Raw genomic sequence first — 17,434 nt, forward strand, 5'->3', positions numbered from 1 at the left:
CAAAGTGGGGGTGTGAGAACGGGTTCAGTGAGGAACTGGTTGAAGAACAGTTGAGACGTCTGGGTTGGGGAAAAGCAGAAGAGAAGTGAAGAGCAGGTGAGATTGAGAGGGGCTGATGGCCAGGCGATGGCAGTTTGCTGTGGCTCCGGAAAATCGCGGACAGAGAAAACCATTGTGCGCGTGTATCACACGCAGGAGCATGGTCAAAGGTCCCTGCCATCGATCACATTGTCAGCGTGGACTGTGTGGCATGGCCAAGGCCCCCAGATATACAAAGGCACTCTTATCTTATCAGGCATGATGTTCCAAGGTCTTAGAGATTACCTCCAGGAGTCAATCAAGGGTCAAGCTCTTCTTTGGAATAGGCAGGGTTTGAACACTTCCAGACCTGCTGAGTCAACGGGTTACTGAATAATCTCTCAGTTGGTTAATAGATTTCTGCCAGAGTGTTACCTGTTCAGTTAGTTATGAACAGATGTTCATGGCCTTCCTAAATGTTGCAGGACCCTTATACCCTTCACAGGTAGACTGTGATTTACATGAAATTGAATGTCGTTCTAGAGGAAGCTAAAATGAATGACAGATATTCTGCCTGGTACTCAGGATGTTGTTAAGGATGTAATAGAGCCATCGTCATGGTGGTGTGAGGCAGGGGTAAACCACCCTATGTTGCCCATCATGGTGGGGGTGGGGACTGAGGGTTCTGGAGACCCTCTGTGACTTTATGCTCTGCCAGATACCTCATGGGGATTGGTTTATACATTCTTCTCAACACACTCTTGTTTCCATATTTTCCTTCTGTTTTATGGTGTGTCCAGAAATATGAGGTGATTGGTGGTAGTCTCACAGTCCCACCAATAAAAGCTTTGCATCTGGGATTCAAATCCAAGTCAGCTCAATTCCAAGCACTGTGTCACTTTCATTAACAATTGAGATCAGTCCTGATTCACTTACAGTGTTAATGGCAGTTGGTTCTGAGGAAATCCAGGGTCAATTTCTTTTTCAGCATTAATTGAACAATGCCTCTGTATTACCAATGAAGCCCTGTTCTTAATAAATTAGATACACACTGTCCAGCAGAGGAGCCATGGGCCACATTTGGCTGTTGAGTGGTGGAATTGTAGCTAGTCCAATGGAAGTGTGCATCAGTTATAATTCGCACTGGATTTCAAATTTTGAGAATGTACATATGAAATTGAATATTTCAATAATTTTTATTTTGATAACATTGAAATGATATCCTGGGTTAAATAAACTATATGGTCAAAAAGTAGTTTTACCGTCTTCTTAGCATTAAAATTTTTTTAAAGTATATTTATTTTTGAGAGAGAGAGAGTATGGGTGAGTGCAAGTGAGGGAGGGGCAGAGAGAGAGGGAGACACAGAATCTGAAGCAGGCTCCAGGCTCTGAGATGTCAGCACAGAGCCCAATGCAGGGCTCAAACCCACTAACCGTGAGATCATGACCTGAGCCAAAGTTGGATGCTTAACCGACTGAGCCACCCAGGTACCCCTTCTTAGCATTTTTAAATGTTGAGTGGAAAATTCAACATCATGTGTGTAGGTCATGTTCTTCTTTTCATTGGCTAGCACTGCCTTAGAACACTTATCATCGCGCACTTTTTTCAGTTTAGCCCTCTTGTGAGTATTTCTCACCTTTGTAGCTCAGTTACAAATGTCTTGAAGGCAGAGGTTTGTCTTACATAACTTTGTGTCCCAGCTAGTACTAAAAGGGGTTCTTCCTTGGACCAGGTGCTCAAGAAATATTCGTTGACTACACAAATCAGTAGCTGTTGTGTTGTGTTGCCCCAATATTCTAGACGCAGGTCACCTTAATGCTTCCCCCGAAAGTTTCTGAAAAATCTGGGTCAGTCTCGCAATACGTTCTAGCTGTAGTATATAGATAGAAGCAGTACTTTGGCAAAGAGACCACCTGGGGACTTATTAGAATATCTTCAAGCAAGGAGACTTTCTTGCACAAATTGTTTTATTTGTACCCTTCAGACTTCTGCTCATCAATACTGACACAGCAAGCATGTGGCCACTTCTGGGATCATCTAAGTGCTCGTTGAGTAGAAACAGTTCATTTTTTATATTTTTAGTCACATTAACATCATTTGTAATTCTCAAGTTATAAATCTGAAGGAAATTACTTTTTAATGTCCTCTGGCACAACATTAAGATTTTGCAATTAGATTTTATGGCCTGTAGTCATATGCTGCAGGTCACAAAGCAAAATTAAGACCCTTCTGCACCAGAAAAGTTTCCTGTAGGAAAGCCGCACAGAGTTTAGGGGCAGGGCAGCCCCAAAACACCCTTCACAGCCTAGAGGACAAAGTGGTCACAGTCCAGGGGTTTGAAAGTCTTGCCTGGTTTACATACATATTTGCATAATCTTCTAAATTAGCAAAAAAACTGTCTTGATGGATGGATGAATGGAAATTGCTTCTTGTGTGAGTTCTCCAGCAATAAAAACCTGCCTCTTATCAGTTTGATTCCTATCCTGCAGCCACCAGGAATAATTGCTCCAGATGGTTTAATGAAATAGGAGGTTTCCATGATCTTAAAAGTTATAAACAAAAGGGAAGGCAACGCCAGCCTGCCAGGCAGACTTTGAAACCAGTTTACTGACAACATTCCAGAACCTTCTCTTTACGCCTTGCCAGGTGCGTCTCAGGTAACCCTTGGATGACTCAGAATTTCTTGGGCCCCACGCAACACTGGCATTCTGAGATTGAACAAGATCCTGAGACAGCCAGAAAATCACACAAACAAATGAAAACCTGGGGAAACTGGAAATCACGAATCCCACCCTTGATCCCGACAGGGAATACATTTCAACTGATGATGAGATGGTAGTTGATTCTACTGAAATTTTATCTCATAAGGTTTCTCTTAAAATACCTATCCAGGAAAAACATAAAAACAAATAGTTGTATATTACCCTGCGAGAATCTAACCTTGAGAAATGAGATCTGAAAATCCCACAGGTACCTCTCTGAGGTGGGGAGCAAGCTCTCAGCCAACCCCTGCCAGTCTTCATCTAAAAGCCACCTTCCCGAGCCAGGCTGTTTGCTCTTGCCTTTCCTGGAAAAGTATGTGTGTTTCTTCCTGTAATTTAACAGATTTGTGACTATTATTTAATGCTAGTTTACATTGTGCGTATATATTATACAGTGCATTCCAGGCTGTAAAACACAGCTTAAATGCCACTTGTGGCTTCGAATTATGTTTGAGTTAAGAAGACCCACATCAGCGAATGCTTCAAGTACAGAAGTGCACTATCACAGCTTTTTGGATTCTTAAGGCATCTACCAGGCAGGCTGTCTAAGACGAAGCGGTGAACTTTAGAAGAACCCAATTCCAGAGCTCAGATATTTTGCAAAACTTGCAGTTAGTGGATTTTTCCAATGGCAAACATGTGAAAAAAAAGATTAGGTGTTTAAAATGTCATTGGGAAGGAAACGTAGGAAGAGACTTAACGGGACGCCTGACCCCTGTTGAGTGGATACACAACTAAACCCAGAGATAATGGAAAAAGCAGTCTTTGCATTTAAAAAGACTGTGTTTTATGTGAAGTGTTTACAAATAAAAATGTAAATGAAAGGCGCTTTATGTCTTCTTGGTGTATTTGATCCTTTCTGCTTTTACTGGTCTAAAAGTGTTTACTTTTCCTAACTGGTTAGTATTGAGTATTTTTGTTTTATTTTTAAAAGTCACATCAATTGAACATTTTGATCATTTCCTATAGCAAGGTTTTGAGATATTTTTTTCTCTAAGGTATTCTTTAAGTCTATATTTTATGTATATGTATGTATTTTTATATCTCTTACATACTTTTATGCAAATACATATGTGTATATATATATATATATACACACATATACATATAATGATCATATTGATGCCTACACCTAAATATAAATATGTGGAACTATGTATGTCTGTATTTAGATATAAATATATATGTAAATATATTCTTAATATACATATTTATGTATCTGTGTATGCATATATGTGTGAATAAACACATGTATTTACATACATGCATCCTAATATATGGGTGAATATATTGAGATCTAAATCTAGATACAGACATTTTATATTGAGATCTAAATCTAGATATAGACATTTTAGTTCCTTAAAATGTTACCATTATTCTTACTTGGATGGATATTCTATTAGTTTTGTGATGGAGAGGAAAACAGATTGGCAAAGAAATCACGGGCCTTGAGATTTTCCACTTAGCCTTCATTGCCATACAACTTTGGACAGCCATATAACCTCTTTGCTCTTAGTTTTATCAACTATAAAGGAAGGGGGGGTGGACTGTACGAGAGCCATGCCCTCCTATTTTGATACTATGGAGTCCTAAATAGACGTTATAGTGAGAATAACTGAGGTCTATACATTTGGAGAAACAAAATTGGCCTGGTAGTTTTCTATTTTTCTAATGTGCTAAATTAGCACATTTCCACATTAGCTGTTGTAACCAGGACCTGTCTTGGAAAGAAATGATGGAGATAAATTTCTACTGTTGGGATCTTCTTCTGGATGCTTTCTTATCTGTGGTGGATGCGGGATTCTTTCAGCTTTTCTTTGGGACCTTCCGTCTTCCAGCTGTGCCCTGCCCAATGGGCAGCTTGGGTGAGAACATCCCTGTCCCCAAATGAAAATTACCATCTCTTCCTTTCTGTCTGATTTTGCTCTCTTTTGGTGAGTGGCAACTACTCTTTCCGATAATTTAAGCCATGCTGATATATTACTAAGCATTAATGCACTTTATACGTTCCTGAGAAAATGGATTTTTAATTCAGACCTTATGGAAACATGGCCTTAGTCCTATTCTGGGTTTAAATTCCAGCTTAGCTGCTTACCACTTATGTTACATTTGGCAAGCTGTTTGATTTTTTAAACACTCAGGGTTTTTAATTTTTATGTCTTTTATTTCTGTAAGAAACATTATAGCTCTGGTTTCACGGGATTGCAAGCATTAAATAAAATAAGAAATTGTTAACATGTAAAAGTATCTAACATAGTTCCTGAAACTAAGTAAGTACTGATAATACAGTAACAATAAAAAATGTGTTACTAAGAAACATTGGTTATTCTGATATATATATATATTTCCCCCCTCCCCAGGAAGTATAAATGTTTATGAATTTGTGTCTTCCCTTCCCCGTGAAGTGCTTTGCCTTAGCCTGATATTTGACAAGCACATGAGGCTTTGGAATTGAAATCTATCATAATCCCTTAAAGAATTTCAGGCAGAACTCATGTAGCTAAAAACCAGCACCAGGTGCTGTGTGAGTGAAGCAGGCTCACCTTGCTCTGAGCGGTTGTTGTTGGAAGAACATGCCTGGGTAAAGAAGGAAAAGGAAACAGAAGGAAAGTGGTAGCAGTCCAGAGCATTGATCTGCCATGCTGTTCTGAGGGCTTCTTAAGAATTCCACGCCTTTCTTGTCCAATCCTATTTTGGCTCAGATTGCACTGCTTAGAATGGTGTGTGTAAGGCGCCAGAGCTGAAAATGGCATCTGTGGAAGGCAGGGAGATGCGTGCCGCCCTGAAAGAGTACTAGGCATCTCCGATGTGGGGTGGTTTCCTCCACAACGTGGGGAGTGGTCAGGCAAGGAGAACTTCCGGAATGCTCAGCCAAGAGGACCGTCTGTGCTTTTTTCCTGGCCCGCGGTGCCTGGCCAGCAGGAATGCCCTTCTAGAGGAAGGGAGCACCGAGCCCTTGCATTTTCAGGGCAGTGTGCTGCCCCCCCCGCGCCAGAGCTGAGTGGCTTACACTGCTGAGAAGTCCTGCCCTTCCACTCTGTTTGCATCACCCCTCCCTTGTCATTCTGGAATGTTCTTTGCTCCAATAAAGTTATTCTTTTTTTTTTTAATGTTTATTTATTTATTTTTATTTATTTATTTCTTAAATAGTTTGTTGTCAAGTTGGTTTCCATATAACACCCAGTGCTCATCCCCACAAGTGCCTCCTCCATGCCCATCACCTCCCTTCCCCTCTCCCCTACCCCATCAGTCCTCAGTTTTTGTCAGCATTCAAGAGTCTCTCATGGTTTGCCTCTCTCCCTCTCCCCCACTATTTCCCCCCTTCTCCTCCCCCATGATCCTCCGTTAAGTTCCTCCTAATCCTCCTATACGTGCAAACATATGGTGTCTGTCCTTCTCTGCCTGACTGATCTCACTCAGCATAACACCCTCAAGGTCCATCCACGTGGCTACACAGGCCAGATTTCATTCTTTCTCATTGCCATGTAGTATTCTATCATATAGATAAACCACATCTTCTTGATCCATTCATCCATTGTTTTGAGAGGGAGAGGGCACAAGCACATGTGAGCAAGTGGAGGAGGGACAGAGAGAGGGAGAGACAGAGAATACCAAGCAGGCTCTGCTCCGTCAGTGCATGAACCCTGGGATCATGGCCTGAGGTGAAGTTGAGTCAGATGCTTAATAATAACCAACGGAGCCTCCCATGTGCACCTGTTCTTTGCTCCAATAAAGCAGATCAGTACATGGTCATTGATGTTTTCTCCTCCTTTCCTTACACCAAGACCCTTGGATCATAAAACCTAACTAGTGACAGTGGGAATGTTTGTTTTCTGTAGATCTTAACTGACATGTAGATCATGGTTATTAATAACAGCAACAGCAGAAGCAATAAATGCATTATTTATTAAACCGAGTGGGTGGAAGTTTTTATTTAACAGGATATACCAGTGGGAATGCACTCACTTTCAAAATGAAGAGGAGGTTGATTTTTCCTTCTTGTTACTTTCCAAATATGTTGTGCAGGAAGCTACACATTAGAATTTTTCCGATGAGAGTTTCAAGTCCCCCCTCCCCCAATAGATTCTCAATCCTGCTCCCTGGACTTCTTAATTGACTGATGTTTGGAGTGAAGAATGGAACAGGCTCCCCAGAGCCACTCCTATCTGACCTGGGAGGTGTCACTGCTCAGCGTGTGTCTACTAGTCCACATGGCCTTGGGCAGTGAGCACTGCCAGCTTCTGTCCCTGGAGGAGACAGCAGCCTGGTTTTCAGATTTCAGACCAGTGCTGGTCTTCACCACCAAAATCTCCTGAGATTCTTACTTCTCAGGCTCTAAAAGGTTTTCTTGGCTTACAACCATGCCTTCCTTCAATATCTTCTACATTGTTTGAATTTTTTATTTAATAGTAACTTTTACTTTATTTTTAATTTTTTATTAAAATTTTTAAAATGTTTATTTCTGAGAGAGACAAAGAGAGACAGACCACAAGCGGGGGAGAGGCAGAGAGAGAGGGAGACACAGAATCTGACGCAGGCTTCAGGCTCCGAGCTATCAGCACAGAGCCTTACGCAGGGCTCGAACCGACGAGCTGTGGGATCATGACCATGACCTAAGCTGAAGTCAGACACCCAACCAACTGAGCCACCCAGGCACCCTACTTTTATTTTGTTTTTAAAGGTTTTAATTTTCTAGGGTTGGCGGAGGGCGAACAACTTGAATTTGGAAGCTAGTCTCTAGTTTATATATGCCATCATTTGGACCAAATTGATTAATAGTGACATATGTTCATGAAAGTTATTTCTCGAAACTGTACCACTGTGTCCTTGTTAAAATCAAATCAGTATATGTTTTATTAGAGTATTTACAAAACAATCATATGGATGCTTATGCAATGATAAGAGAAGGCAAATATGTATCACTGCAGCTAATTTTGTAGTAGAAAGTCATTGACAGAGGCCGTTTTTTTAACAGCCACATTTGTGTAGTAAAAAGGATTCACTGGAATGATTACTATCAAATATTAAAAATTACCTACCAAGTATTCAATTTGAAGTTGAAGGTTTTGTGTTACTCCTTGACTTCCACACAGTGGTCATGTTGACTGCCATAGTTCATCCTATGTTTTCTTTTCAGCAAAATCAGTCGAAAGAGATAGGAAAAAGGTAAAGCCCATTATTTGGGAGAAGTGAATGTATATCAAATTTAACGTTATTAACAACTGTATCTCTCAACCCACCACGAACTGTGTGCTGTCCCCACTCACTTTCCTCGCTCTGATTGGTCTTTGGCATCTACCGAGCTTGTTGGCCTCCACGTGCCCCATGTTCAGATGCTGTCCTCACCTGCCTTACTTGACACTGTGCTCTTTTAGCTTTCTGTGTCTGTAACTGTTCATTTTCTGATTCTTTAGAAAGCAGGACTGGTGATTTCTCAATGCTACTATTGAACTCTGTTACTGTGGTGGCAGATTCTACTGATAGAACTTCTGATATAAAAAGGATGGGGGATCCATCCTTGTGTTTCTGGAATAAATCTTGTCCCATATGAAGCAGTGTGTGTGTGTGTGTGTGTGTGTGTGTGTGTGTGTATGCGTGCGCGTGTGCACGCACATGTGCATGTGCATGATTTGCTAATACACGTCTTTCCTTAACAATGTTTTCAGCCATACTTTTAAATGATGGTGGCCCATGATTTTCCATCATGTCTCTGTACAGCCTTACTAGCAAGATTATCAGGATCCAGTCACCTCAGAACTATGTTAGGAAGCTGTACCTCTTTGTCTAATCTCTGAAGTAAGTTTTATAAAGTTGACCTTACATGTTCCTTAAGGGGTTGTTGAAACTTACCTGTGAAACTAAGCCCACGGCCTCTTCTGATAAATTGTACCTGGGAGTTTACTACGCATTGTGTCTGGTGTCTGACACTATCGTAACAAAAGAATATAATGAATGTTTTTTGGTCTTTTATTATTTTTTTTAATTTGAGAGAGAGAGAGAGAGAGAAGGGAAGAGTGGCAGAGGGAGAGAGACAGAAAAACCCAAGTTGGCTCCACACTCAGTGTGGATCCCGACGTGGGGCTCGATCCCACCACTCTGGGATCATGACCTGAGCCAAAATTAAGAGTCAGATACTCAACCTATTGAGCTACCCAGGCGCCACTTAAGAGATTTTTCAAAATGAGGGACTGTGCATGTACTTGCAGATACAGGGAATGGGCCTGATAACACAGGAGGTATTAGAGGAGACAAGAAGTGATTTAGAGAAGGGACCGAAGAGGAGTAAGAGGTGGCGTGAGCAGAACAGGAGAGGCCGGTCTTGGCACAGAGGAGAGAGCGCCAGCCTCTGATCTTACCGGGAAGTGGGGCGGAGAGGTGTGCGGGACAGGCACGTTCTCAGCGAGGGATGGGTTAGTGCATTAGCTTCCTCCCCAGGGCTTCGGGGTGTTGTGTCAGATACAGGTTACGTGATATGCAAGGTGGAGAGTGCCAGACCTGGAGGAATGCCCGGGAAGATCAAAAAAGAAGAGAATGTGCAGATGACCCAACTTTTATTTAATGTTAACCACAAAAATGTACGCTTTTAATGGGGAAGATCTTTGAAAATTTAAGTACAGAAAAGGGAGCAATACTGATGGAACTTTGTGCTGTTAGCTTGTTTTTCCATGTCTGCCTGCCTCCTTTTATTATTGGAGGACATTTCAGGAAGTAGTGTAGCGCTTCTGGCTGCTCAGCACGGGAACCAAAACCAACGTATGTCTCTTCACCCTGGTCCCTGTTGGCCACATGCTTCCTGTTTGTCGAGCTGAGAAGAAAGATGAATGCACGCATGGGAGGGGAGCTCATGGATTTTCTTCTGATGACTTTTCATAGTCTTCTCTCTGCGTATGTGGCTCACATTTCCTCTCCTCTATCAGAAAGGTCAGCCCGTGGCCCTCCGTCCTTGACTCATGCCACCTACTCGTTCTCACCACCTTGAGTACAACACTTGTGCTCAGCTCCTGGCCGCTGTGAGCTTTGGGCAGTAGAGCCTGGGACAGGCACTCAGGAGCCTGGATCTCCAGTCCTGGCAGGCTCAGGACTGCCTCAGTCCTCAGTTTCTTCTTTGTGCGATAAAGCTCTTGTACCAAAACAGCTCTGTGGACACTTCCAGGTCGTAGCCATGCTCAGCAATAGCTCTGGTCATTCTTCATAGGGGACATTCTCCATAGTTCATCGGAACCAATCATCTTTCTCCAAGACCACCCTTACCCCCAATGCCTATTCCCCACCCATCGTTATTTTTCCCTTCGTCCTGTCTTGGAACGATTTTGTCATCTTCAACTCTTTGCCTAAGTCTCCTCTCTAGTTAGATATCAAGCCCTGGGATGCCCCCACCACTTCTCCCTCCTGCATTTTGATAACCACCATTGATATAGCCACTACCTAAAGCGCATGGTGGTACTTTTAAAAATCTAACATTGCTGTCCCATTCTGTACTCTTTCCTGCCCACCAGTGGGCCCTTCACATTCCTAGGATGCCTGCTTTGATTTGTCAAGTGCTTGCCTGGAGATTTTATAAAGCCTCTCTATCACAGATGAAGCCATGTCCAAACTTGTTGACCTGTGAACAAATATTTTATAGCTATATTTAAATTCGCCTGTCAGTTATCATCCCAGTAGTTTCTTGAATTACCGTTGCTTTTTCCTTTCTCTCTTCTTTTTTCCCTCTTTCCTTTCATTTTTAATTCTCCTCCTCTTGAATTCGCTTCCTAATTTCTTGCTCGTTCATTCCACACGTTGATCATTGTCTTACACATTTAGGGTCCTGGGTCATGTGCCACAGGCACCCAGGTGAGCTTTGCAGACAGAAGAGCCTTCGGCTCTGTCTCCCAGAAACAGAGAACTGAAGGACAGGAAGGTGGGCATCAACCATTATGGCCCCGGGGGCACCATGGCATCCCTTGTCGCTCTGCTCTTCTAGAACACGTCTGCACTGTCCATATGTGGTCAGGTCTCTCCTTTCTATGTGTGAATATTTCCTGGAACATTACAGATGCCTGTAAAGTCCTTGTATTCATGGATCCTGTGCTTAAAGAAGACACTAGTGCTAGTCCCCTAACTGAATTGTGAGCTCATGGAACAGACCGTTTATTAACAAGTTTTTATAGCTCCAGGGCTTTGTACATACTTTGCGAGAATTGTTTTTTTTTTTAATGACATGGCTGTAAAATGAATACATTTATATAAACTTCTATTTTTTTAATGTTTTATTTATTTCTGAGAGAGAGAGAGAGAGAGAGAGAGAAAGAGACAGCATGAGCAGAGGAGGGTCAGAGAGAGAGGGAGACACAGAATCTGAAACAGGCTCAGGCTCTGAGCTGTCAGCACAGAACCCGACGCGGGACCCGAACCCACAAACCATGATATCATGACCTGAGCTGAAGTTGGACGCTTAACCGACTGACCACTCAGGCACCCCTATAAACTTCTAAAAAGGATGAAGATACACATTAAAATTTCAAAACCCAAAGACAGGTCTCTCTAGAACTCAGCCCTGGTTTCCTTCATGCAAAATAGAACTTTTTGTTCATGGCCATTTCCCCAATCACCGATAGTAGAGAAATGCTATATTTATTAGGCAGAGCCATTTCTTGAAAATAATCCATCACAATCACATCAACAAAGGCCTGTGTATGAGACGTGAGCATATTTCCATATTAGATCTGTTTTGTAACTTTGCTGATGTGACATCTGTCATGTGCCTGTTTAGTCAGTGTGATATCACTCAGAATAGTAAATCCAAGAAAAAAATGACAGATAACATGGCTAATTGTCAGGAATAATGATAAGGGAGGCACAACTGGAAGGGAACTCACGGAGTAGATTTTTTCTTTTTTCTGGTGTCAGAAATGTGCTCATGAAAGTTGCAAAAATGGCTTGTGAAGCAGCATTCTGTCCCTCTTCAGAGCTGTCATGTTAGAATAATCGGATTCTAGGCTGGCGGCCATGTCATAGGAGTTAACAGCCTGGTGAAAAACCTGTCTCTAAAAAGTGGCCATTTCCTGATTTCCCTCAGGGACAAAAATGCCAATGAGAACTAGAAGTAACTGGATTTCTCATCTAGAAAGTGCTGAATGTGTTTAACACGCCTGGTCGTGGCTCCAGGATGGAAACCCAGAGTACGGGGACGTGGGGTGTCCACGTTGAAGGAAGGCAGATGGTGCTCCTGGGTTCGTCCTGGGGTCCCAAGGAGGGCTTTGTGATTCTCTCAAGTGTTCAGTTCCTGCCAGGGAGGACACCCAGGAAGGGGTCTAGTTTGCATTCAGTATTCCCTTGATGAAAACGTGGATGCTGTGTGATTTTTCTGCCCAGCCCAGAGCCCAAAGGGAAATGCACGTCTGGCTTGTAAATCACACACACCCAAGCACCTATGCTCTCTTTATCGGTGGCTGCCCTCTGTGTTGTACACATTCTCAGTGCAGACTCTGTGACATTCTGATGGAAACTTCCAGTCTCCCCTGAACGGTCACATCAGGGGATCTCTGAATCTTCTCTGCAGTGTGATGTTTGCTACCTGATGTGTGCTTTTTGCGGTCCCCGGAGGAAAGATCATTCATTTTTATCTTTTTATGTATTTATTTTTCCTATTTAGAAATTGGCCCCTGGTTACGGGAGTTCAGGGCGAAGAACGCTGTGGATTTCTCGCAGTTAACATTTGACCCAGGACAGAAAGAACTTGTGGTAGGAGCAAGGTGAGAGATCTTCTGTTTTGCCACCGCAGATAATTTTGGATTTCTTTTTCCATCTGTGCAGTTACACGTGAGCTTCTCTGCTGTAGCTCACGAGTGCTAAGTAACACTTCTTCCAAGAAGAAAATACAGCGTAAGATACCGTTGTGTGTGCTACTACTAATAAAATGATGACTGCTTTGCATAGCAAGCGTTTATTGGGAGCTCAACTGTTCTAACATGAATTCATCCATTTAGTCCCTGTGAAAGCTGAGAGGTAGGTATTGTCAACATCCCTGTGTTAGAGATGAGGGGATTGAGTCTGGTCATACTGTGAAAGCTGGACTCAGATTTCAGATCCAGGCATTTTGACTCTAGAAACTTTGTAACTTGTCAGTACATTCTTTGTAAAATTCTCGAGTCGAGATTTTGACGTCCGTTCCAATGTGACCTTGACTAGAGCATTTACTAGTCAATTGAAAATTCAAGGAAACTGTTACATTTCCCTCTCTTCGGGTGCACACGCTCCTGTATCCAGGTCAATACTTGACATTGCAGTTTGACGACGAGGCTACTAGAACACAGTCAGAACAGATCCCGAGTTGTTTTCCTTGTATTTACCGTTACTCCCTTAGAGAACAGGCATGCTCCTTCTGTTCAAATAATTTATCCTGCCAATGTATTTTGAGGATAATTTATAAAACATACCACATACTCCTCTCTTAGGAAAAATATTAACGTTGACGAAAGAGGCCATTTGTAGATTTGGACTCTTCTGGAACTCAAGGGAAGCACTTTGGGCACTGGAGTGATGTATCAAATTTGCTAGATTATAAAACATACCTTTCATAGCAAGAGCGGAAGTGCGGTTTCCATATATACCTGAGTAAAGCAAAATCTGGTTTATACTCGAGATCAACACGGAACCATTCTAGAAATACTCCTTTTGCTCTCAGATCTCAAGGAAACGTTGTGCACCACCTAACACTTGAAGACATTGAGATATAAGGGCGTAGCTTTAAATGAGGAGACAGAGGTTGGCTTCGTTCAGCACTGAACGTGTCACCTGCATGTCCTGATATTTTTGAATGGATAGTGAGTATGGATGGGTGGGCGTACTTGGTGTATTTTTAGTTACTTCAGCACACTGGGAATACATGGAGGGCTTCAGATGCTGACTTCCATTAAATGTAATCACTGGGAGCCTGAATTGTATGTTGCAAGAGATTTTATTTGTTTATTTATTTATTTTTAACTTATTTTTTTAACAGTTTATTGTCAGGTTGGTTTCCATATAACACCCAGTGCTCATCCCCGCAAGTGCCCTCCTCCATGCCCATCACCCCCCTTCTCCTCCCTCCACCCCCATCAGTCATCAGTTTGTTCTCAGCATTCAAGAGTCTCTCATGGTTTGCCTCCCTCCCTCTCCCCCACCATTTCGCCCCTTCTTCTCCCCCACGGTCCTTCGTTAAGTTCCTCCTAATCCTCCTATACGTGCAAACATATGGTATTTGTCCTTCTCTGCCTGACTTATTTTGCTCAGCATAACACCCTCAAGGTCCATCCACGTTGCTACACATGGCCAGGTTTCATTCTTTCCCATTGCCATGCGGTATTCCATTGTATAGATGAACCACATCTTGATCCATTCGCCCATTGATGGACACTTAAGCTCTTTCCATGTTTTAGCTATTGTTGAGAGTGCTGCTATGAGCATTGGGGTACATGTGTCCTTATGTATCAGCATTTCTGTATCCCTCTGGTAAATTCCTAGCAGTGCTGTTGCTGGGTCCTAGGGGAGTTCTACTGTGAATTTTTTGAGGAACCGCCACACTGTTTTCCAGAGGGGCTGTACCAGTTTACATTCCCACCAGCAGTGTAGGAGGGTGCCCGTTTCTCCACATCCTCGCCAGCATCTAGAGTCCTCTGATTTGCTCATTTTCGCCACTCTGAAATTTACATTCAAGTTAGTTAGCATATAGTGCAACAGTGATTTCAGGAGTAGATTCCTTAATGCCCCTTACCCATTTAGCCCATCCCCCCCCCACAACCCCTCCAGCAACCCTCTGTTTGTTCTCCATATTTAAGAGTCTCTTATGTTTTGCCCCATCCCTGTTTTTATATTATTTTTGCTTCCCTTCCCTTATGTTCATCTGTTTTGTATCTTAAATTCCTCATATGAATGAAGTCATATATTTGTCTTTCTCTGGTTGACTAATTTCGCTTAACATCATGCCCTCTAGTTCCATCCATGTAGTTGCAAATGGCAAGATATCATTCTTTTTGATTGCCGAGTAATACTGCATTGTATATATACACCACATCTTCTTTATCCTGTCATCCATCGATGGACATGTGGGCTGTTTCCATACTTTGCCTATTGCTGACAGCGCTGCTAGAAACATTGGGGTGCCTGTGCCCCATTTGAAACAGCACACCTGTGTCCCTTAGTAAATACCTAGTAGTGCTACAGGGGTTTTTAACGGGCCCTCTGGCCTCAAGATTTTGTCCTCCTTCTTTCTACCATGCCCAACATCTTTTCAAAATGCCCCCCTTCTGTAGCCCCCATTGGGTAAACGCTGGCCACCTTGGGTGTTACCCAACACACCCTTTGCCTTGTGATCCCACATCCCTCATGGACTCGGCTCTTTTTCATTCTCTCCTAGTCCTGGCATGTGGTAGAATTATTTATATTGCCCACAACTGTAAAATGTTCGCTTTCTTGCCTCTACGATTTGGTGACAAACTTCTTTGCTTTTCTGGAACATTAGCTACCCACCCACCCAACTTGTCTACTTGGTGAACTCAGACCCATAGTGAGGAGATCTGGCTCCGGCGCCCTCCTGTGGCCTGGGCTCCTCCAGCCCCTGCTCTGGTTTGTCATCTTAGCACATTTGTCATCTGCCTTCATTTCTTTGCTTGCGGCATGATTTTTTGTCAGGTGTCACCCACACCCCTCGCACGACCAAATAGTGACTTGCCGGATGGTGGAGGGTGTGCCTGTCTCGTCTTTCCTTCTCTAGAATGTGGCACAATTTCCTCTTTGGCAGAAGCTCAAACACATATGTGGATTGAATATACATGCTCCAAGGATTTGGTTTACGTATGTGTCCCTCTGCATCCGCGAGGACCCTCAGGGGAAGATGGGTCGGGTTTGTAGCATATTCCCAAGACCCACATTCGGGCAAGGACACAAGGGAGTAGCAAAGCTAACCCTTCAGGAAAATGAGCCCTCTTCCTTAGCCAAAGGGGAAGGCGACGCCTGCTGGGGCAGAAGGTACCAATATGGCCTCCATCGTTACGGCTGGGTCTCGTATCTTGCATTTAACCCTGAAGAACTTTGGAAAAGGCTTTCCTGTGAGCCCGACTGGAAAGAGTTTCCATTGTGTCCGGAGGGCTTGGCGCCACATGAACAGGACAGCATGACACACAGGCATACACGCGGCAGGTGTTTGGCTTTTGGCGAATGACATAGATTCTCCTCAAGGATGTGAGAAGCCACTGAGCAAATTGACATTTGGAAGAGGTAGCTCATGGTGGGCGCTACCTCCCACCTGTTAGGAGACAGCTCCTGGGAATCGTCCACAGGGATGCCTGTCCCTGGAGGTCTCCTTCCCAGTGTCCCTCAAAGGCCACCTCCACCTCCTCTCACCACATCCCAGCCCAGCCACGCCAGGAGGGATCAGACTAGCCACGGAGTCAACCTGGCGCACGGTACAGCGTGGTCACCAGGCGCAAAAGGACCCGTCGACTTATCCCATAAGAGTCCAGGAGGCGCACTTAAATTTGAATTTCAGATAAGCTACTCCAGGAATATGGCTGTCTTTTCTGGTCTAGAATAGTACATTCTAGACATAGAATGGACATCTTAGACATTCAATAAAAAAGTAAAGAAAGAAGGAGGTACAATGGACTCGCCCAGCTGAGCCCATCTTGAGCCAGCTTTAGAATCTAATTTCTCATCTTTAGAATCGATATAATTATTTCTACCCCTCTCAGCTGTTACGAGGATTAAATAAAATAATCCATGAAAAGCGATTGTCACAGTAACAGGCACGCAGTGAGTGAGCAGCGAGAGGGCGGCTGTGCGGATATCTCTGGGTTTCCGCATACGTGTGAATGTGCGCTTCGGGCAGACATCCCTGAGCGAGGAGAATAGAAATTTTCCTAGGAAACTCGGTGGGATTAGGCTCAGAAAGTTCGAGAGGGAGTGTGAGCCAGCCAGGACACTTTAAAAATAACCCAGCCCTCAGCTTCCTGCTTGGGAGGGCTTGACCTAGCAAAAGAAGTTTGGATAGCAGGTGCATATTTAGGCAATTTGTAATGGTTTAAATATGAATGGTGGAAAAATACAATGATCGCTTTCTGTTTTCTTAGAGTTAGCGCTCAGCATCCTAAGGGCATTTACTGGCTGGTTTCACTTGATGTCAGTGATACTTTATGTTCCTGAAATTGAATTCAGTTCAAGATTCTTTGTTGCTCATCACAAGAAGAAGTTCATTGTGCTGCCAAGGGAAAACCTCTCTTTAAGCGATTTGTGTGTATATGGTGCCAGAAGGTACTTGCATCTCGAATTCGCGGAACTTCTGGAAAGATCCCTAAATTTATTATTTCCAGGATGCACATTACCTTTTATATCGGTTTCAAAGCATTGGCATTCATACTTTGTTTTACCTCAGTCTCTTTAAAAATTAAAATAATATTTGTGTTTTCAAGGATGAGGCATTTGCATTTTAGAAGACGTGGAAAATGCAGTTAAAGCATAAGGAAAAAAAACCACAATTTCAGAAATAATCACAGTTAACCTTTTCAATTATTTCCCCACATTATTTGATTTCTGTTTGTTTATACGATTGGGGTAATAGTTTATGAATGATTTGTATACATCTTTGCCTAAAAACCTACTAGAAGCTGTTCTCATGGTGTTTTTATATATAAGAGGA

The 17,434-nt window shown here is 42.9% G+C and overlaps 1 protein-coding gene across 1 annotated transcript in view; it reads left to right on the forward strand.

Moving 5' to 3' along the window:
- SEMA5A (semaphorin 5A) overlaps nucleotides 1-17,434 on the forward strand; it is a 368,380-nt gene that overhangs the window by 92,526 nt on the left and 258,420 nt on the right. Inside the window, exon 3 of the mRNA XM_077749424.1 lies at nucleotides 12,416-12,515. Within this exon, the coding sequence (XP_077605550.1) occupies nucleotides 12,416-12,515 (100 nt within the window). The remainder of the gene's footprint in view (nucleotides 1-12,415; nucleotides 12,516-17,434) is intronic.

The sequence above is a fragment of the Crocuta crocuta genome, unplaced genomic scaffold (genome assembly GCF_008692635.1).
Source record: "Crocuta crocuta isolate KB4526 unplaced genomic scaffold, BGI_CrCroc_1.0 scaffold89, whole genome shotgun sequence".
NCBI classification, from domain to species: Eukaryota; Metazoa; Chordata; class Mammalia; order Carnivora; family Hyaenidae; genus Crocuta; species Crocuta crocuta.